This window comes from Phalacrocorax aristotelis, chromosome 1 (genome assembly GCF_949628215.1).
Source record: "Phalacrocorax aristotelis chromosome 1, bGulAri2.1, whole genome shotgun sequence".
In the NCBI taxonomy this organism is placed as follows: Eukaryota; Metazoa; Chordata; class Aves; order Suliformes; family Phalacrocoracidae; genus Phalacrocorax; species Phalacrocorax aristotelis.
The window spans coordinates 185063477-185085540 of NC_134276.1; the positions used below are offsets into that span (position 1 = coordinate 185063477).

A 22064-nucleotide genomic window follows, 5' to 3' on the forward strand; every position below is an offset into this window, starting at 1 on the left:
GAAAATGTTCTGTAGCTTGGCATTAATATGTCATTGTTTGCACAGGAAGGAGATGTTGAAAAATTATACCTGAACCTTGATTAGGCAAGTTATGATGTGAGTGATGTCCACACAGCTTGCCTTATTGTTCCATTCAATGCACACATATATAATTTAGCAATCATTGATCAAAATAGAAAAAAGACATAAAATCAGTGACATTGAAGGGTTTTTCTCCTGTATGAGACATTTGAAAAGAAATCTGTGCTATCTATCTCTGTCAGTGTCCTGGGCACAAAAGACTGATTTAGACAGCATATAGCTGCTTCCAAAACAGCTCCAGTCTCTTTCTTCCTGGCATGTTTATTGCAAGTTTTACAATAGGTCTGAATTACATTTTGATTTTCACAACAAAGGATGTAATGAAGACATCAATTTCAGATTTTGTTATTTGTATTCATCTTGGAAGCAAGATTTGCAGGGTTAGACTGAGTTAGTCACAACCATATTTACACAGAAATCTGTTGTTCGTGACTGGTTTTATGTTCAGAAAACCGTCATAGCTATGAGAAGGGGAGATGAGTCCTAAGCTGCACCCATATGCCAAATAGGTGCACAATCTGCAAATTAAAGACATAAAAAATATTCCCTAGGTTAACACGCTTTCCCTACTTTGGTATAATCTCCTTCCCCTTCCACTCTTCTTCGCAGAACCTGAAATGTAATGGTGTTGTGCTGGGAGAAGGAAGGCAAAAAATGGCACATGCCCCTGCTGGGGTGATTTTGTATGTGTAGTGGTATGGTCCACCATTGCTGCTAGATATGATTAAATCCGTACGCCTTAGTATTCTTCTGGAATAGTAACACTTACGTCATTACTGTGCCAGGGGTTACAAAAATGCATGGGCTCTTTTCCTGACTGGAAAAAAGAAAGTTTTCCTTCTAGAAACAAGGATGCAGCCAGTGGCACCTCTAGTCTTTCAGGCTGCTGTGTAACCCGCAGCTGGTAGCAGTGCTCTGAACAGCGCAATACATGTCCTTTCCTGCACCTTTTTTTTTTTTTTTTTAAATGGAAAAGGGAGAAGTTAGGAAATGAGAGATGAGAGCTCTCTCTTTTTCATGCTTGGCTCTAACAGTGAGGAGTTCTGACTAGCCACAGTGGATGGTTAATCATGTTTAGTCTGAACAGATGTCTTTAGTTTCCTGCCTTGGGACCACTCACCTAAGTAACCCATCAAAAATGGAACAGAAGAAAGAAGACCCTGTGAGATTTAGTGCATCCTCCCTAGATCTTATGAAGGCAGAGGAAGATGCATGCTGTGGCCTGGAGAAGCATGGATTTTCTCAGCCCTGGACAATGTTTAAGGCTCTGTTTCTGTGCAGTTTCATGGAGCATCTTCTCATTTTTCTTGCTTTCCAGATGGCATAAAAGGGGAAAGTGACTCTGATGGAAGTGCCGGTGATGTGCCTAGCCTCTCCTGTGGGTGGGAGTCCCCAGGGTGATGTGGAGAAGGTAACACAGCTGATGTTACCCTCCCAGAGAATTCCCCCCAGGGGATGTTTTGTGTTTCACACTTAGTGGTACTGGAGAGGGAGGTACTGGGACTCTCCATGAGTACCCTGGGATGGAATCTTCAGTTGACTCTCCTTGTATATGTGGTCTGGGTAAGATGATGAATGACTAAATGTAAGGTGGACATATGAAGTATGGACTGTGTCAGTATATAAACCAGACTCTTGGAATTAATGTTTTTACTTGCTGTCATCTATGGTGTTTAGGAAATTATCAGCTATGTGTTGGTTTGGTTTTTTTTTTTTTCAATTTTATCTGGGTTGGTTTTTTTTTTTTTAGAGAGAAAGAAGTGGGCAATCTACAATTCTGTACCCTGACACCAGTGAGGTTTTACAATTGCACCATACTTTGGAAGGAAATACATGTGAATTCTTAACTGATTAATTATTAGAATCACATTAGGCATGTTGCAAATTGTGGCCTAATTCTTCCAAGCATGGTCTGGCCACATAAGCAGCAACGTCCTTTCCCAAAGCAGTGCAGAGCCGTGTGGGACCGCTCCCTCATGCAGAGCTAGGCGCTCATATCCATGTTTTAAATGTGTGCAGACCTTGTAACTTTTTTTCTTGACCATTTTGCTAAATCCATTCCGGACAATTTTGTCCTTCCTTTTCATTTTCACTTAAGCCAAGTTATGCTGAATTTTTGCTGCTGCTTGCTTTTAGAAAGAAATAGCTGAGAAGCCAAAGGAAATGGCAGAATAGGTGGAGGTTCTAAGTCTGTGAGGCTGTTATTGTGCATTACAGCCTGGTAATGTCATGTTTGTGATCCTGGGTTTGTTTTTTGACTTCTTAAGAAAATTATGAGGGATTTTTGTATAACATACCATGGTGGGAACATTTGCAGCGTTTATTGTTCTTCAGTGAGGCATGGTTTCAGGATCTAAACAGATGGAAGGGATGAAGTACTTCTTCAGAAATGAAAGGAATGGATGGAATAGATGGATGTCTTCAGTCTTTGGGCATTTTGACTTCACCATATGGAAGGCTTACTCAGAGCAATGAAATATGTTTTGGACTCACTGGGCTTGAACTGGGTGTATCCAGCTGGACCTTGCTAGGCCTCCTCCCCTCCACCCCAGTGTATCTAAGCCTTTATGAGTCTCAGGAGATTTTTCTAACAATTTTCCCAAAATGCTGTCAATGCATTCAGCAGCATTTAAACTTTCATTTCAATAGCCTCTCACAGTAACCTGAAGTCTAATAATTGTTTCTGCATAAATTGCCAAGAAGCATGGCAGTAGCAAGTTGAGTGACACCTGAAATGTTAATTTTTTTGAATACTGGAAGCTATACATATTTTTCAAATCAAATTAAATCAAAAATCTGTTGCAAATTGGAAAGGAATTCCAAGACCAGCATTAAAATAATTAAGGGTCTGGGGAGATTGACTTGACATACAGGAAAGATTTAAGGAGAAAGCTACACATTTAGCTGCATAATGATGATGAATGTGCAAAAAGTAGGAATTATGATAACAATAATACTAATTAATAATTACTTTAGGGTTGTCATTAGTAAAGAAAAAAAGTAGGGGAAAGGCCTGCACCACTGCAGATCATTTGCCTGCAGTTTTTGACAATTTTTTACGTCTGACCCATATACTCTGCTCTTTAATGGTATTGTGGGATGACTTTGAAACAAATGCACATTGTCATAATGTATAGGAAACAGATCATCACATTTAGCCCATTCAGTGCTTTTCAGTGCATCTGATACTATTTCACCTACCTTTGTGCTCTTTCCCCCATGCAGCCGTTCATGTTTTCTCACTTTCATTTTCCAAGAGGCCACACCATTGTGATTTATTTTACATTTGCTTTGCCCATAGTAATCAAAGTTGTGTTCTTCCTAAACCCTCCCATTTGGTTACATTGTTGTAGATAGCTGTGGCTTATAAAAAATGTACACATCTGCTTGGATTTCAGCTAATGCCGCTGGCAACATCCCCACTTAAGACAGGCACCTGTTGGTTTGGTATTTCGCTAAGCATTGATACATGATGGGGTTTCTGAGTGTGTGTTTGTATGTGTATGTGTTGTATGAAAAAGGATTTTGAAGATGCATCTCTGGCATACTGCTGTCTCCATGTTGGCACTGGATCAGGAGATGACAGGCTAATGATATTCTCCAGAGAGTGGGAGACTGTTTTCTTTTAGAACTGGCAAATTTCCTCCACTGCTTTTGAACATGAAGTGTTAAAGGTATAGTTATAGTCCTCAGTAGAAACTGAAGTTGCCTTTAGAGGCTTCTCTTCCCTCCCCATCTTTGGAAATCTCAGTATTAGTTTTGTACATCTGATAAAAAAAAAATTTGTTTTATATGTGCCAGTGCCCAGCTTTCACTATCCTATCAGCCAGGAAATAAACACATCTGGGGTTTCTTTGGGGTAGTGTACAGCCAAAGTTTGGGCCTTGCCTGCTTTTTCTTCATTAATGCTTTCTTTACAATGTAAGTCTTCTGAGGGTGCTTGTGAGGAAATAGAGGCAGCATCTTTGCAGTGCTAGTGGAGGCCATCCTTATCCCCCAATTACAGATGCCCCCGCTACGGGAACCATCAGCCTGGTATCTGGATGAACTTGAAATGTCAGTAACAGGGACCTGTGATTCTGTTGAAATAACACAGCTCAGGTACTGTTTATGATTCAGATCCCCAGATTATCAGGGTTTTTGCGGGCTGCCCAGTTGTTACCCTCTGCTTCTTGCAAGATATAGCTACTTTTGAGGGGGGAATAAACTCCCTGTCACATGTTTGGGGTGTTTTTTTTTTGTTACCGTGATACTCTGACACACTTTGGATGAATGATTCCTCTTGGCATCTAGAAACTCAAGTTCATAAAAGCGCATCTGCCTGTGGGCTTCTGTGCAGATTTCACTGGTTTATTTTTGACTTGTAAGTGCATTAATTGTTTGGGACATCAACAGTCTGATAAATCTCCTCTTTTTCCTATGCTGTGCAGCAGAGGGGTACTTGAGAAAAAGTTTTGTTGAATTACTCATGAGGATGCTGAAGGTAAAATCCATCTTTAATCCCTAGGGAACAGGCCAGGTAAAATTCCAGACTTGCAATACATTCCTTCCAGATATTCAGGAAAAGTTCATTGATGGCTTCTGAGGTGGGACTGGAAATGGGTTTGCACCAGTATACATTGGTAAGAGGTGGTCTCCAGCTAGCTGCGAAGTGTGGCTATTTTACAAGTATGTATTACTAGTTATTTTTGTTCCAGCTGTACATTCAGTTCCCACAAATGAGTTCTGAGAACTGAAAGGGAATGCCTCTTCCTATTTAAAATGAAGAATAAAATCTAGCTTACATGTGAGGAATGTGGGCTATGTTTTAGCACCTGCATCAGCCTCTTCTAAGAGTGGTATAGTTGCCTGGGTTTCCATGGAGGAAAGCTACTGTAAGACTGATGTAATCCAGAGTTGAATGCAGTCATCCAGCTTCTGTTTTTAAAGCTGCACGCATGTCCTCAGTTAATTAACAGTATCAAATTGGCCTGTTTTTTCAGACACACAAGAGCATCCACAAGTAATCCTGAAGATAATAAGAGCTGATAGTGCTTAGTACATTGGCAAATGAGGCCACATTTTAATAAGTGACTAAATATGGCCACAAGATGCAACTTTATTCAGCACTGCTGTGTACCCTTTACCCTTCACTGCTGCAAAGAAGTTAAGAAAAAAGTCTGTGACCTCAGATTAGTCATATACTTATAGTATACCAGCTTTGTTACTTGGAAGTTCAGTAATGTGAGATATGATGACAATAAAAGCTAATTTCTTCCTGTTTATTTCCCTTGGCTTATTTTGATGAATTCAGCAACATTTCAAGTTTTCCTCAAGTTCTGCAGCTTGTACAACAGCTGAGCTTATTGACTGTGCTTAAATAAAGACAGAATAATTGCGCAGTATGGTGCAAGGGACAGAGCCATAAACAAGCATCCTGACGGGCTTGTTGTAACATCACTGGAGTGACATGCTATGGCTTGAGTAAGGAAATGTTGTAGTCAGCAAAGTATGAGAGAAAACATGCAGTTCTGGATTTATAATGATGTGGGCAAGATGAACCATCTGTCTCTTCCATCTCTGATTTTAGTGACATGCCCCCCCTCCCGGCCCACCAATTATATTAGAAGTAATGTGCACGCACATGCGTTACCACACAATACAATCCAAACTCCACTGAGGCGATGGTGTCCAGCTATACTGCCAGGGTTGCCGTTAGTAATAAACACCCTAGAAGTCAGCTTGTATGCACAGAGCATTTTTAACTCAAAACCTGTTTGATTCTGATTTCCATTGCTTGGCCCAGTTTCCATTCTGCTTCATAATATGTCAGCCTACATGAAGCACTCAGTCCTCTTTCAGGATAAATTTTATCCAATATCCACTTTCTAGCTGTAAGATAATTCACAAAGCTAATAAAGGAATGATCATTCAGACTGAGCTTGTTGCTATGCGACTGCATTACTAAGATAACAACACAAGTAATTTTTATATATCTGCTATATCTTATACAACAGAACTCATTTATGCTTTATTTGGATTGAATCGGGTTATCATTGACAACTTAGTTTGGAGGCTGTTGTAACTTGGATTGAGACCTTTTTCTTCCTTCCTAGAGGATACGTTTTAGGTACCATTTCCTCCTTGATTACTGACCCAGTTCATTGCAACTGTTCATCTGGCTATGCAATTATAGCAGCATTGATTTCTTAGCTGATAAAAATCCAACACATTTTTAAAGGGTCTTTGGTAGAATATGATTTAAGTTGCTAAATAGAAAACGTATTCCCTTGACAAAGATACAAATGTATGATTTTCAGTATTGGATACTTAATTCTTTTACAGAAATCATTCTTTTACCAAATATGAATACATTTGGTATATTTGGGGGGTGTGTGTATATATATAGGTAGACACACCCCAATGTGTTAGAGCGCTGGATTCCCAATTGGCTTTAGGAATAGAGGATGGTAAAAGTATTATATCGAAAGCAATTATCTTACCTATTTTGCGTTTCTGCAGTTTCTTTATAGTGTTTAATATCTGTCTGCAAAAGCAGGAATCAGAATTGATTATTTTGTTTTACAAGGAATATATTTTACATTCTTAGGATGATGAGGAAGTTTTCAATACATAAAAAGAGGTACAGGTGTTGACTTGAGAATATACTTAGTCTGAAACTGTGACTCAGAAAAGAGAGATCTTTCATTGATTTAAAAATCCTGAAATTACAATATTTTCAAACACTAACATTGCTTAATGTTTATCTCACAGTATTACGACAGACATCCAGTGTACATCACATTTCTCAGTGTTCTGAACCCTCTGCAGCTTCCAAGCACGCAGCATCCCTTGACAGCTTCTACAATGCAGTTATGTGCTGTGTCAGTACAATATGATTGGAAATTAGAGATGAGGGATATAGCAAAATTAACAAAGTGTATTGTAAAAATAGACAATCTAACAACCCATACAGCACTGAATGAATTATTCATTTCCGTAGCTAATTACGTTGACTCTTCATGTTGCAATTTTACTGAAGTTGAGACAGGAGGTGGAATTCAGTTTGCAGTTAAGACACCACAATGTTGATGTCTTCATCTAAGCTCACATTGTAATCAACAGAGGTCAAGGATTCAGCTGGACCCAACTCACCTGCCTAGTTACAGATTGCTGCTGCTATGTGAGATGATCTTGGCAGTTGTCATCGTGGGATTAGGCCATGTAGGTCTTGCGCTCTTCTGAGCGACAGCAGGATGCAAGCAGAGTAGGTTGCCTCTCTCCGTGCATTTGAGCCCCTTAGATTTGGTCAATTCAATCCCAACGTAGGTATCTATTTTACACTTGTTGAGTTCTCTAGGTTGCACTGGCCGAAATAGCAACTTATATGTTTACAGCAAGATCTGGTTACCCAACCATAGGTGTAGTGCCTTTTTAGGTGCTGTAGTGTGTCCTACTTGGTCTTGAACAGCTGTTACAGTCTTCCTGCAGAGCCTTGTGTTACACCTGACAACCTTTGAAGATGTCTTGAATACCCAGGAGGTGCCAGGCTAGATGTCACTTTTTAGCTAGACGTGTGTTTATGCAGTAGAATCCTGCCCAGTAACATCCATGTAGACGCCTGAATTCAGATACCTTAATCTGGAGTTGAATTGCACCCAGAATTACCAGCAACCAAACAGCTGCAGTGGGGTTTTCTTTAGTAGAGTTTAAATGCAAGAGACTGAAGAGTACATGGGGTATTGTCTGGTCAAAACGTCTGCATCTGTAATCCCAGTACTGGATGGAAGTTGTGGACTGTAGGAATTAGGATGAAGGTAGCAAGAAGATGGTTGGTATTAATTAACTGCAACATGACATCCTCTCACAGCTGGACCTCTCCTGGCCCATCTTTCTGTGGATGATCACAGACTATGAAAGACAGACTGCAAAGATTGGGAAACACAGTAGGTAGCCTTGAGGACAGTATCTTAGAAGTTGTAAGGATCTTTCTGGCTCGGGAGATAGGAATCTGCTGCTGTCTCATTGAGAGTGCCAGAAGTGAAGGAAGTTGGATAGCTCACATCTATCATGTCTGAGCCAGCTGGTGATTGCCTCATGCTGGGAGAGCATAGCCTGTTCCCATAGGGACTTCAGCCAAGGTCAGTGAGAGACTGGAGCTACTGTATAAAGCAAGACAGTTTTTAAAAAAGTAACAGTGGAGTCATTTAAGGTTATGTGGTCATGCTATATTGAATTCAGCAGTTTTCTGCACATTCACAATAAAATTAAGGTGACTATAACCATGATATAAATTATCCAGGTTTTGAGGCTAGTAGATACCACTGGCAGTATATGGTTAAAATGTCTGTCAGTCCGTTGGCATTCTATTTTTGAAAAACATTTCCAATCTTAAGATAACACAGTTGTGAGAAGAGGCAGAGGGTAAGAAAGATAACTGTCTGTCAACACTCATAAGAGGAGACAGGAGATTTTTTTAATATTGTCCAGTGCTTCAGAAGCCTTTTCTTTTAATGTTATAGCTGCAAGTTTTTTCTGTGAATGAATATGGAAGTTTCCTGTTTGGACAGATATGTATCCCTGAATTATTGCTGTTCAGACAATCTGTGAGCATGAAAACTTTTAATTCTTTATAATTTGATTCCCACTGCATGCTACATGGCATGTCCAGTAATGAGCGACTCCTGAAACAACTTACAAGTGTCCTTTGTTTTTCATGTAATGTTTATAAGAGATGAACCTGCTTTATGCTAAATAGCGGATTGTTTCCTTAACTCATGCCTTGTACTGTCAGTTGTTATAAATTAGTATTTGTCATCTTCTTTGGCAAATCCTTCCTAGGTTTGTTTCTCTGATAAATCTTTATCAATATTACTCCCTTTTGTCAGTCTTTTGGACTGACGATTCTTGACTTACAAAAACAAATGTACTTGCTACATCAAATGCTTCTTCAAATTGGAAAGTCATTTCTACAGCAGAATAATTCAGAAATAGCCTTTTGGGTTACAACCCTTTCTTCCAGCTGTGTGCTTGAGTAGCAGCCTTACTTGTGGTACAAAGCCCTCGACCACAGCAGGAGTTGTGTACTTGCTAGTCCTTCACTGCACGTAGAATTCTGCTGAAATCTACCCTGAAATGTGTTGGTGCACAAAATAAACATATTGGGCTTATCCACTTCACTGACTCATCTGGTGTCTGTTCCTATGCGTAATCCCAAAGAAAGGCTTGTATTTTTAGTTCTGCATGTAACTTCTGATTCACACTGAAATGTGCTGCTGATTCTGCAGGCAGGCTGTGGCCGGTGCTGCATGAACACATAGTGTGGAAGCTAAACTGGTGCTTTTTCTGCCCTTCTAATTCTGTCTAAAACTAGTTTCAGTTCCAAATTTGCTCAGTGTGTGTTTTCCGGTTCACCTAAATGAACACAGAAGTGATTGGCAAGACCTCTCTGTGGCAGTCAGAAAGAGTGGGCCAACAAGAAGGAACAAAATCACCTACTGAGAAAATATATTGGGATCTATCCATAGGGTTTTGTTCTGCTGACGCCTCAAGAAAGGCTCACCAAATCATCATCATTAATCTAAAAAGTCACGTTGATACAAAAGGAAACATCACTGTCTACTCTGTGCTCCTGTACAACATACTTTTAAGGTTCTTGGGTGAAATTTCAGTTTTGCTAGTGAAGATACGTATTGTGAGGCAGTGTTTCTGAAATACTGTGTATATAAAAGATACCTGATATTTTTCCTGAGGACATTCTCAATATACAGAACTGTTCTGTCTTGTCTGTCTCTTTTTTTTTTTTTTTTTAAGAAAACACTTGTGGTTTTGAGGCATCTTCAAGACTGAACTAGAAAACTGAAAACAGAAATTATTTCAGAAATGGTAATCAATTTACTTTCTTGAAGTCACTCCCTTTTACAGTGTATGTAGTCAGATGTGCAAAAACTGAGACCCTCCCCAACAAATGACAAAAACCTCTGAAAATCTTGATGTTTCTCTTGAGAACCAAAAGCTCTGTCAGCAAGCTTAGCAATAAAATAGGAGGCTGCTCTACCTAAATGTTTTGTAGGAGTTTTTGTAGGAGTATTTTTTCTTTCTGACAAGCCTCCAAATCATCTTAAAAAGACTGTATCTGTTTCCTACTGTTGTTACAAGCTGCAATCTTTTCACATTATCTTGAGTATATTCTTAGGAGAAATGGTGCAAGGAATTGTATCTATTTTATATTTTAAACGTGGAAGGTATTCCAGAGAAATGCTTACAGTCAGCTAGTGTGATTAGCGTGTAACTCACATCGCTCTAAATCAAAAGCCACTGTTGTCTTCTGTAGATGTTTAAAATTGTCACAGGAAAGCAAGTGAGATTTAAGTATCTTAATGCTTTATCGCTTAATCTTTTTACCTCATGTTTTGCTTTGGGAATCAGCATTTTGTGAAAATGTCAATGTACTTGTTTATTTGCATTTCGTTCCTTCATTTTATTTACCTGTTGCAGTGTGTTTCCCTTCTAATATATTAATAAAAGAAATTAATGTTCGATTTAAGTGGGGAACACAATTTAATTTTTAATACTTATTTTCTCATGCAAAATAATATGACTGTTAATGCAAAATAATATTATGATTGTTTAATCATGCAATAAAAGATTAATTTATATTATCCCAAATATCTGATATCTGTCTTGGCAGATATTGGAGCTAATTTGTAAATAATTCCTAAGTTAATGTCCAAGTCACATGTAAATGGAGATTTGTACTGCACTGACAAAGATAAGCAGCTCTGAGTCACACAGACCAATCACCAGGGAAAATATATTGTCAGCAACAGTAGTTACAGTAGGTAATTGTGTCATTTACCCTGTTACAGACCACTAAATGTGATGAGTTTTGAACATACCAGCTGTCACACAGTGTTAACTTTGATGTTCAGGGTTTGGAAACATGTAGTAGTCTTTTAATGACGGTGCATTTAAAAAAAAAAAAGAAGATAAAGGTTTCACGCTGTTCAAAGTGAGCATAAATGACCAGTTCTTTTCAAGATAACAGGACTGATTTCTGGAAAGGTAGGGATCCATCAAGAGTAATCTGTTTTAATTATTCTTCTGTATTTTTAGTAAGTTTGGAGTGTACACATGCTTAGTAAGAAGAATTTATTACTTTGTTCCTAGCTCTTCAGAAGGAAATGGATGTAGAATTCAACTTAATTTCTGTCTACATAATTTTTACGTTTGGGAAGTAAATAGAGGTTAGTTTGAAGTCCTCCAAAGCTGTTCACAGAATCTCAGCTTAAATACTAACTTTTCCAAAGAGGAAACGTAAGGGAAGTAGGATTACAAAGGTGAAGTTGTCCTGGGATGATGGTAGTATTGGGAAAACGGAATATCTGGTCAAGGTTGTTTTTTTTTTCTTAACTCTGTGGTTTAATTCTAAATTCCTATTTTGAGTATTTGATATCTGAACAATACTGAAGAATTAATGCCATCTGCAGTTCAGCTTATTAGAGCAATTCATGGTGTTCTTAAATAGGACAGCAGATTTGATGGCAGAGTTTTTCAAATATGTAAAGTTTTCTAAGATGTTCTTATGCAAATATTTATTTATCAATATAAAATGCACATAAGTATCCATATATGTAAGTACAGAAATAATTATTTGTAAGCTTGATTGGCCCTAGCAGTTGAACTGTGGCAACAAAAGCATGGTGTGGGCTAGAAAATCTACCCATGAAAAATAAGTTAGCCAGTGCCAAGTTTGATACCATTGCGGGGGGGGAAGGAAGATGAAAGCTAGTTTCATTGCATCTCCATTACTATGCTGTGCTGGTTTTTGTTAGAAGCAGTGCAGACAGCTCTGCAGGGTATCTCCTGGCATCAGGGGCTATGTCTGAACTGCAGAAGCCAGGAACACTTCCTGGCTTCCAAGGCTGAGTATGTGTGTTAGCTCTTCCCTGACACTCTATGCTAAGGTGAGAACTGCCTGTACCGTCCTCCCTAAGTGCTTGTGTTTCCAGGGAAGGCAGCTTAGGTGCAGTGTTCATGAAGGATACATTTGCTGTGCTGTTTTGGTGCACCTTCATAAACTATCAGGGAGGTTGTGCCCCAGGAAAATCGGGAGCATCACTAGAGATCGTATCAAGGCTGACCTAAGGGCAAAACATCAATATTGTTGTGCTTTACCATCACTGAAGCATATCTGTCTCTCAATTATCAAGTAGAGAACCCTCTTTCAAATTAGGTGAGCAACACTGGAGGAAGGCCGCCTCTCCCCACAGAGCTCAAGCACTACAGTTGTTTTATCAAAAATAGTACTGTCCTACTTGATATCCAGTGAGTCACTTGAGTGCCTGTGTCACAGTACCACCAGGGAAATAAGAGGAACCATCTTATGCATTAAGAAATCTCCCTGATGCATAAGAGGACAGAAAAAACCTTTTTTTCCCTAATATTTATGGTTAGGTAAGTTGCTCCAGATTCCTGTGGACAAGAGCAGGATCAAAGCAACAGCAGCATTTCATCCACCACTGTGATGCCTTTCATTTTCTTCACCTGGCAAGCACTGCCCTTGATAATGGTGCTGTATGTTGTAGCTGTAACTTTCCCAGGAGCCCCCTGAACAATGAGTTGGCAAACTCTGGTCATGACGCTACCCCAAAAAGAATAGAAGGGCACCAGCTGCCTCCAGAGAGCCTTGAGTACATCTGTAATTTATTAAACCAACTTTGGCCAGTACTTGATTGCTGAGACGTCTTTCTCCTGTCCCCTTGTATATCCATCCTTCTCTTATCTCCATGCTGAAAAGCAGTGTTGCTCACAGGTGTTTTTGTGCAGCCCTCTGGTTATGTAGATGGTTTGAAAGCTGTTATTAGTGAAATACCAGAACAAGCAGCAAGTTAGGAGACTCAGCAACAGTTGGAGAGTCTCTATTCTGCTTTCTCTGTATAACAGAAATACGTGTAGGATGGAGGCCAAGTATCCAATATATGTATCTGTTGCTGGTGGCAGACTTGTATAACACAGAGCCTTTTAGTAAGGAAACAGTAAATTAAAAGGGTTGGCATTAGGAGAAGAAGTAAAATTAACATTTTTTCAGTTGGCTGAGGAAAGCGGAGTAGAATATTTACAGCTCTAGTCTGGCTATTCTACTAGCAATAAAGTAGGGAGCACTACTATAGATGCAGAATTTGCTGTCACTGTCACTTTTGACAACATAATAGAAGATTTTGAAAACATCAGTTTATCATAAGTGCCTGGGAGATTTCATGTACAATACAAGTTGGAATTTAAAAAGATTTACCTAGGAACAAATAATGCATCTAGCTAGATAGAAAAAAAAAATCAATCTATGGAAAAAGTCTAAATGATGAAATACCTTTTAAAAGATAGGAACCTTATTTTAAAATGTCAATGGTAAAAGAGACAAGATATTAAGAGATCAGTCTGAATTAAGGCAAGAAAGAAGTGGGTGACAAGGTCACAGACCTTATGTCTAGACTGAAATCTCTTAAGGTGGGATATTCAAAATCACTTTGCATTTGCATTACAGTCGTGCCATTTAAATCAGTGGGAGTTACAGATTTTCCTTTAGGGGAAACAGTTAGGCCTATGCTAAGTGCTTTATAAAATCCTTCCCTTAAAGTTTTTTGTTCAAGGAGGAGTATAGAAAATGGCAGACATGAAGGAAAGTGGAGACAAATTAAAGCTTATCTAACTTTAGCTGTCATACTAAATATTCTTCAGCATATTTCCTCTGCCTAACTGGTTGAAAAGTGTAAAAATTCACAGGATGTTACATGAAGTAACACTGATTAATATTCCAGTAGAAGCCTCCAGGAGAGGAGTGTATTTTGCAAAAATGTGTCTTGTTCCATGTAATCAGAAAACAATTATAACACACATTTTGAAGATGATGAAACTTAGGTGGATTTAAGAAGGTTTAAATGATTTGCTCAAGAGCTGTGGAGGAAGATGGAGGGAGTAATGCTAGGCCTGTCTTGAAATATGTATTTTACCCATCAACTTGTCTGTTGTGGCTGAGACCAAGAATATCTTTGTCTTCCCTGAGTTCCGGGGGATCCTGGCATGGACTTCTCAGTGTGCAGATACCACAGGAAGGGTGGACTGGTCAACATTCAACTCATGTGTTAGGCTTTTCAAGCTGAGTCCTGGGGGAGAGTACACGCTGCATAGAGCCATAAAATGCATTATTAGAGCTACGGAATTTGGGATTACTAGTGGACAATGCAAAGGGACTTACAGCTAGGAGTTATGTATTCCTTCATATGGAATACAGAGGAAAACCCAGAACAAGAATAACCAAAAAATAAAGAGATTTTGTGCAAAGAAAAAAGTCTTAAAGTAAAAGTAAGATGGTAGAAAAAAAAAGTATATGCCTCTTGCAGGCTTCGCTGTGTGAAAGTTTTCTTTAGATGAAAGTCTGTTGTGAAATAAAATATAAAACTGAAAATCTTCTTAGAATATGTTTTCAAAAACCTAGTGTTTACTAGAGTTACAGTGTCCCATATTTTTGGAAGTTGCATTTGCCTCTAAATATGCAGTATTTCTCTAGGGGTTTTCTGGTCCAAGGATCTGTCTTGTGTTCTCCACAGTGGTAAAGAACCGGGCACATGTTAAAAGTTTTGGTTCTTCTAGAGAGAAAAAACTTCATGATTGGAAGCGGGAGGTATTTCAGGGATGGATTTAATCATCACATTCAGTTTCAGGATTTGTCTTTTTATAGTATAATAGAATTATAATATATTAATATAAAATTTTATAAAATTTATAGAATAAATTTATAATATATTAAATCAAACCAGTTCCAAAAATCCAGTTCACTCCATGCCTGTCTCAAGTCTCACCAGAGCTACAGCCACCTTGGAACTTTCTCCAAAGCCCTCCTAGCTTCACAAGCAGACGCAAGGAGAGTGGGTGTGTATTCTTAGTAATGCCATCTCTTGATCAAGTATTTTTCAGCTGCTTTTAATCCTTCATCAATGATTACCATTAATATAAGTTCCCCATTATATCTTCCTGGTTGCATAACTATGATACAGTCCTGGATCTTTCTCATAATGGGTATGAAAAGGAACACTGGCTTTTGGCTGTATCCCCAAGTGGATTTTCTTCATAAGGTTTCATTATAGTTTTCTTCTTTTTCATTTTTGTCATACTATAACCAAATATAGAATAAGTAAATAAGCTAATAGATAAAAGAGAGAAGTAGACATCTGGATGAGATGATGGCAGCTGTTGTCCCTGAAGAACAGCAATGGACTGAGTAATTACAGAAAGAAACAGCATTTCAGAAAGCAGGATGGTCCCTGAACAGACCTTGAAAATAGAACATGCACATGCCAGAGCTATTTTTATTATCAACATAATTAAGATAAAAAAGTAGGAAAATTCTGGAGATAAACCTACAGAAATTATTGTTTATTGCTGCACTGAGGAAAGAATTAGAAAATGAGGGCCAAAAGCAGCATGGATCTGTGGGAGTGGATGAAGGTGAAAATCAATCAAGTAACAGGATTAGCAGTGAATAGACTAGTGTAGGGAGGCCTGGCTTTTCATATCCCCAGCTTTGAACTGAGGACAGCTGCTGGTGGTCATTAATTAATGATTAAGGACTTCAGCATTAATTGAGGGTAAACTGTGTGATGGTAACTCTAGGCGTAATTAAAGCATGGGTTCCATTTTGCATTTGAATTAGGGAATATCTGTAGAGAAACAAATTAGGGCATACTTGAATTGGGGAATATCAATATAAAAATTTAACATAACTATATGGAAAACATAGCATAATCATCAAGAAATGTACTGCATTTGCTCTTTGAAAATAGTGTGCATATACTGAGACTTTAAGTAACCCTGCCAATTAGAGTTTAAGCTAGTTAATATGAAGTCTTAAAGAAATTAACCATCTGTCATTTCCCAAATGATCTTAATGGAATAAGTCTTCCAAACTACCTATATAATTACTACTAATTTTTGTCTTGTACATGAACTATATGAGGGGAAAAAAGCTTGTAATTAAGATAAACTGTAAGCGGGCATTTAAGTGTGTCGGCTATTGATAATTCAAGTAACTCTTATCTGTTGTCACTGCTGTGACTGTTGTCACTGGCATGTCATATTGCCAGCTGGTCACCAAGGCTCTGTAGATCTATACCAAATCGATGGCAAGGAGACAGGGGGCCAAAAGTAATCTGAGTTCAAGAATTCAGAGGCGTTGTCAGGAGAAAATACCTAATATATTGTCTTTATTTTGATTATTTTAATTTAATCCTGGTCCACAAGTTCCTCACTCAGTAATTAATATCTTTTGCATGGTGTTTCAAGACTACAATTGGAGGGGTGTATTTTATTTATATATTTGGGAACTTTTATGCACTTCTGTGCCTTAAGTGTGATCTCAGCTCTTCTTTTCCAGCGTTGGTAACGGGTGGTTCAGGAAAACTGCCAGCATAATGTTCTTTACCCATAAGTAAGTGATGCAACTCAGCCATCTTCCCTTTTTGCTGCTGGATTGGATTCTGTTTGTTGTTTTTTTTTTTTCCTAGACATTTGCATAATTTGGACATGTAAAGCAAATATTAGGAAGGCTTGTAGTCTGCAAGTAGGAAAAGCTTTACATATTTTTTTTTTATTTTTAATCATGAAACACACAGCAGGAGGGATAGGGACTGATGTCGCATAAAGCTAGGAAAATAAAAGGAGGAGGAGGAGGTAGGGACACACCTCGTAGTCAGTATGTTAAATTTTGCTAAGCGCTGCAGGAATCTCTGCACAGATAATAAGCTTGATAAGAGAGATCCTCAGCTTTAATTGCACTGTCATACATCACAGGATCTAGTGGGTCTCTAGGATGTACTGGGAGTAGTACTAGGCTGCAATACTTCACCCTCAACATCCTGAAGTAACAACATTTTTGTCAAGCAAACCATATGGAGTATTCTAGAGCACTATTTCAAAATGAACCAAAGTGAAATAAAGTACATCACCTTTACTGTGTGCATATAAATCATCTTTACTGTATGTGCATATATGTATGTACATATGTGCATACATATTTGTGTGACGTGTATACGTATTGGTGTGTGTATATAATCTGCTGCACACCCAGATGCTCATGAGTGAATTAATTGCATCGTGACAATTTTTTGCATCTCTAGGTAATCTGTGTCATAAGGACTATTTAATGGAGCATTCATAGGCACTTACTGTTGCTATTATTATTGTGGAGAAATAGCAAAGCTTAGAGTTAAAATTTTTCTTCTATCTAGAAAGACCTCATTCCAGACATACTTTAGTCAATATAAATACTGTATTTAAACTTTGATTCTCACTCAGAACAGAAGTTATATGAATTTTAACACCATTGAGCATAGTGTCCTGAACAGTGCAAAACAGAATTTAGATATATTAGGTAATAAAGCTTTAGAAGTAATCATTGAAACAAGTGCATTTGATCTTTATAGAATATGTTTATGCAGATTCAAGTGTGTTAATCATTAAAATATCTTTGCAAAAGTAATTCTTATTTCCTGGCTTCTGTAATACTGTTTTACCTGGCCTGTCCCCATCATCATTATGGTGTGCAGTGAAATAAATACAGGAGTTTTGTTAGATGTGTCACATGATTTCTAAAGATCCTTGAAAGAAATGGCCTCAGTGTTGCTTCTTGCAGCATCAGAAATATATCTGGGCACTACTGAAATTTCTAAATAATGCAAATAATGTTGCTGTACTGGTTTTTGAATGTAAAAACCATATTAATGGTTGTCTTTAAATGGTCTTTTTATAAACTGCTTTTTTGGTTCTTTGCAATGCACAGTCCTGCCTGTTTCTACAGTTCCTGGTTTGATATTTAAGATTGCTGAACTCAGTCTCTGCAATGTCCTCCTTATTTAAGGTGACTTTCCAAGTGTTTGATTGAAAAAAGAAGCCAAAGCGATAAGCATGAATTAATGCAGAATTATCAGCAAAGCACCACTCTTTTTATTACAAATAAGTATTTCTATCTTTAATAAAGCTGGACAGTCTGCCTTGGTTTTAATAGAGAATTCTGGAAGAAGCTGTTTCTGATGGTGTCTTTAAATTGGTGTGGATAGTGTGCCATGTGCTGGAAGAGTGAATGTAGTCAGTTGCTTTATGTACAGCATTTTTTCGGCAGTAGTTTAACCATTTGTAATCAGTCCATAAAAGAGACCGTCCTGAAGTATAGGCTGCCTGCTCAGTTAGGTGCCACTGTAAGAAGGAATATGAAGAAGTACTGTGTTTAAATGATTTTGAGCTTATTATTGAAGCTAAGCTCAGATGATATAGAGCAACAAATCTAGACAGATTGTTAAACATTCTGATTCTTTTTTTTCTGACTTTTTCCACTCCTATAATTTTAAAATCTCTGCTCCTTTAATTGAATCACAAATTTTCTGCTTACTCTGAGACTTTCCTCCTAAAAAATGGCAGGTAAACTTCAATCCCAGAGTCATTTATCATACCCATGAATTTTTAATGAGTCACTAATATTTGATTTAAATAAAAATAGACCTGAAGTTTGAGCAGATACCACAGAATTAGAAGCAATGGCTGTTTTGTTACAGTTTTGGTTACGTGCTGGACCCTCCTGCTGAATGAAATGGTAGCAAGCATCCCCCATGAACTTTCTTACAGGAGGAAACACTGACGTTTCTTATGGCGAAAGTAGGAAACCAAGCATATTATCTTTGAATCCAAGCTCCCTTACTTAGCTGACAGAAAGTTAATTTTATTGATACTGTAAGCTTCAAGAAGAATCTGTCTTAAAAGACTCAGTTTTTCTTAGCCCAGAGAGTAAATGTTGGGAAGGCACACTCACGTGTGACAGTCATCTTTTTATATGAAGGACATGCATATTTACAAATGGTTTTGAAGGCCCCAGTACAGCAAGGTGGTGTTATAAATATGGTTAATACCTTGTTGACCTGGAATGCCAATAGCAAGTTAGCTTGGCATAGAGGCCGCAGCCCTTGCCCTGCCTGTGGGTGCCTCGATGGGCTTTCAGAGCAGCTCCAGCTACGCGCGTAGAGCCGTCCCTCTTAGTGTGACAGTCTGTGATCACCTGCTTTCCTCTAAGATACTCTTATATAGTAAAGAGCTGCTGTACGAGCCAGGGAGGCTTTTGCATTCCTAAGGCATGGGGTGGATCGCTACACTTCTTCACTAGGGATGATACTTAATTTGTCAAATTCAGTGGTTTGAGCTGAGTTTACCAGTGTGATGTATCATTGTGTAGACCCTACTTCCTGAGATTCCAAGATAATGGCTTTGCAAGATATTTTGGCCTGCTGAGTGCATAATGTTTTGCATATTTCCATAGTTATTTTCATGTTGTATGTTATACAGAAGCTTTAAAAATGAATAATTATATATATTTAATATCTAACAGTGTACCATATTTAAATAATATCATAACAGTAACACAAACTAAGAAAGCCAGGATATTATTACAGTACAGATAGCACTTTTTACCTAATTTGCATGGACATTACTTTTTCTTTTATGTTATGGACTTTTATGGATTTAGCATAAATACTGTTTCAGCCAGCATGAGAGATTTCATTATGTTAGGGGGTCGGAGTCAAACATTGTAACGGGATTTTAGAGGGGCTGGATCATTTGGTGAACAAAACCAGTTTGAGTTATTCATGATGAGAGCAAAGTAATTAAATCTGATGCTTCAGGGCAGAGGCCTACAGCCCATGCTTTGCTGTGTCCAGCAAGGTACTCAGCTCAGGAAGTGCTGGTGCCTCGGTGCCTCGGGTTGAGGAAAGCGTTGTTGGTGATATAAGACACACATAAGTCCTTGTTTAGAAGAGGGATATTAGGTTAGTGTTATTAAAAACCAAACAAATAACACTCAACAACAACAACAACAAACCCACCAGACAAAAAAAAAGTCTAAAACCGGGTAGTCTTTAAAGGTGATTAGTTACATTGTGGTGAATTTTTTCCCCCTTTTAAACACCAGGTACTTGCCATGACTAGAAGACAATTTACATCTACTGATGGACTAGACATGTGTCATTCTGCCAGTTTTATACTCCTACAGATTATGGCCAGTATTGAAATAGCAAGTTGAACATTTCCACAGTGATTTGCAAATGTTAAGAAATCAATTTTCCTGACAACTCTATGGGGTATGTGCAGGCTTCAGCTCTTCATTTATAAAGGGGAAGATTCAGAGCACTGTGACATTCCCAAAACTGGGGAAGAAAGAGCATCTGATTCCAGATTTAAAACTTGTGTCAGATAGCCAGAACTGGCGTAAGCTGCACTGATAAAATTTGCTAAAACCTGGGCAGAATGATGGCTAGGAAAACCTCACATGCAGGTTAGTCCATGTGTGCTGATTGAAATTAGGTGCCTTTATGTTCCCCGGACAGTTGGTTTTCATTAAATTAAAATTTCAGGGGTCTGCAATTATTTATGGATAGACGAATACTGTTGGTTTAAAGAAAACGCAAGGAATATTTCCAGAAGATGGAAACATTTAATTTTGATGCCTACAGACTAAGATATTGCATTTTGAAAATAGTAGAGCAGTCCATGTAGCATCTTGAAGTGATACTTCAGAGCATCTTATTTTGAAACTGCGTTTTCAATTTCTTAAAAATCACAAATTAAAACATTAAAATGCTCTGTAACCTGAACACTTATAGAATACTTTTTTGTTTCAGATTAATCAATGCATTGCAAGTTAACACAAAATCATATTGTACAGACTTTTAATTTATTCCCCAAAGGTTTATTTCCCAGTATGTCTAAGTCTAGTCCCCAGACTGAGAAGTCTCGTCCATCACACTCTAGTGCGAGGACACACAATGCTGAAAGTCCCTTGAACAGCAGGCAGACCTTCGTTTTTGGGTTACTTACTTCATCTAAATGAAGTGCTGCGTGCGCACTGAAGGGAAGGAAAACACGGGCTATGTTTTGAAGTCCTGCCTTCTGCTAACCGTATCTTTCGCAGTTTGGAGTGTGTGTCTCGCACCATGAGTCAGCTTCCTGAAGGAAACCCTACGAATCCCGCATAAAATAAACCTGCATGAATAAATTATACAGTAGAACTAGCATATGGATTTTCAGTATGTTAGCCAGCTCTTTGGCAAATGTTTACAGGAACACTATAGCCCACATGGAAAGTATAATGATGGTGGCTCCCTGTTAATGAAACAGGAGTTATACTGCAGCACAGTTATCACATGCTAGTATGTGCTGAAAATATATACCCTGGCTACCCTTTGGTTACATGTTCACATAGCCCTGTTGTCAGTAACTACTACCGTGTTTTATCTTTTTTTTAATGTGGAAACCTATACAAAGCTTTTACTGTGTTGTGTTTTAAAAAATTGGGACCATCCCATTCTTGTTTCCCTTTTCAGAGCATGACGAATGTATAACAAACCAGCACAGCTGTGATGAAAATGCGCTCTGTTTCAACACTGTGGGTGGGCACAACTGTGTCTGCAAGCCAGGTTACACAGGAAATGGTACCATTTGCAAAGGTAAGCCACTGAAAACCCGAGGAATGGCACTCTTTGAACTGGATGAGATGCTTTGTCATAGCTGATGCAAATCTGTTCATTTCATGTATCTTGAAGAAGACAGACGCTAGGCTAGGCATTTAGCTCCTGCACCTATAAGATCTTTATAGCCAGATATATACTGACTTTTCATTTGGCAGAGTTCACATAATTTTGGGACGATGCATACATAAGTTCGTAAGCTCTAAAATTTTAAGTAATTGTGTTTCATTTTTGTCTCAAGTTAACAGTTTCTATACATGCTACACCATTCAAGAAAGCCCACAGTTAACCAGCAAAGTTACAGCTGTGAAAACATTGTCAGATCTACATTGTCCACGGTCAATCACTTGCTATATTGCTTGGATGAACTGAAAGTTGTTTGGTATGCTGTGTCTTTTTATTGTAAATGAGAAAAGCAATAGACATGCATGCACAAAAACT

General features: G+C 38.3%; 1 protein-coding gene across 2 annotated transcripts in view; it reads left to right on the plus strand.

Annotated features, from left to right (window-relative positions):
* The window catches only part of NELL2 (neural EGFL like 2), a 152150-nt gene that overhangs the window by 88347 nt on the left and 41739 nt on the right, over positions 1 to 22064 (plus strand). For both annotated transcript variants that reach the window (XM_075080961.1, XM_075080962.1), the window contains one exon: positions 21480 to 21602. In XM_075080961.1, coding sequence (XP_074937062.1) covers positions 21480 to 21602 — 123 coding nt within the window. The remainder of the gene's footprint in view (positions 1 to 21479; positions 21603 to 22064) is intronic.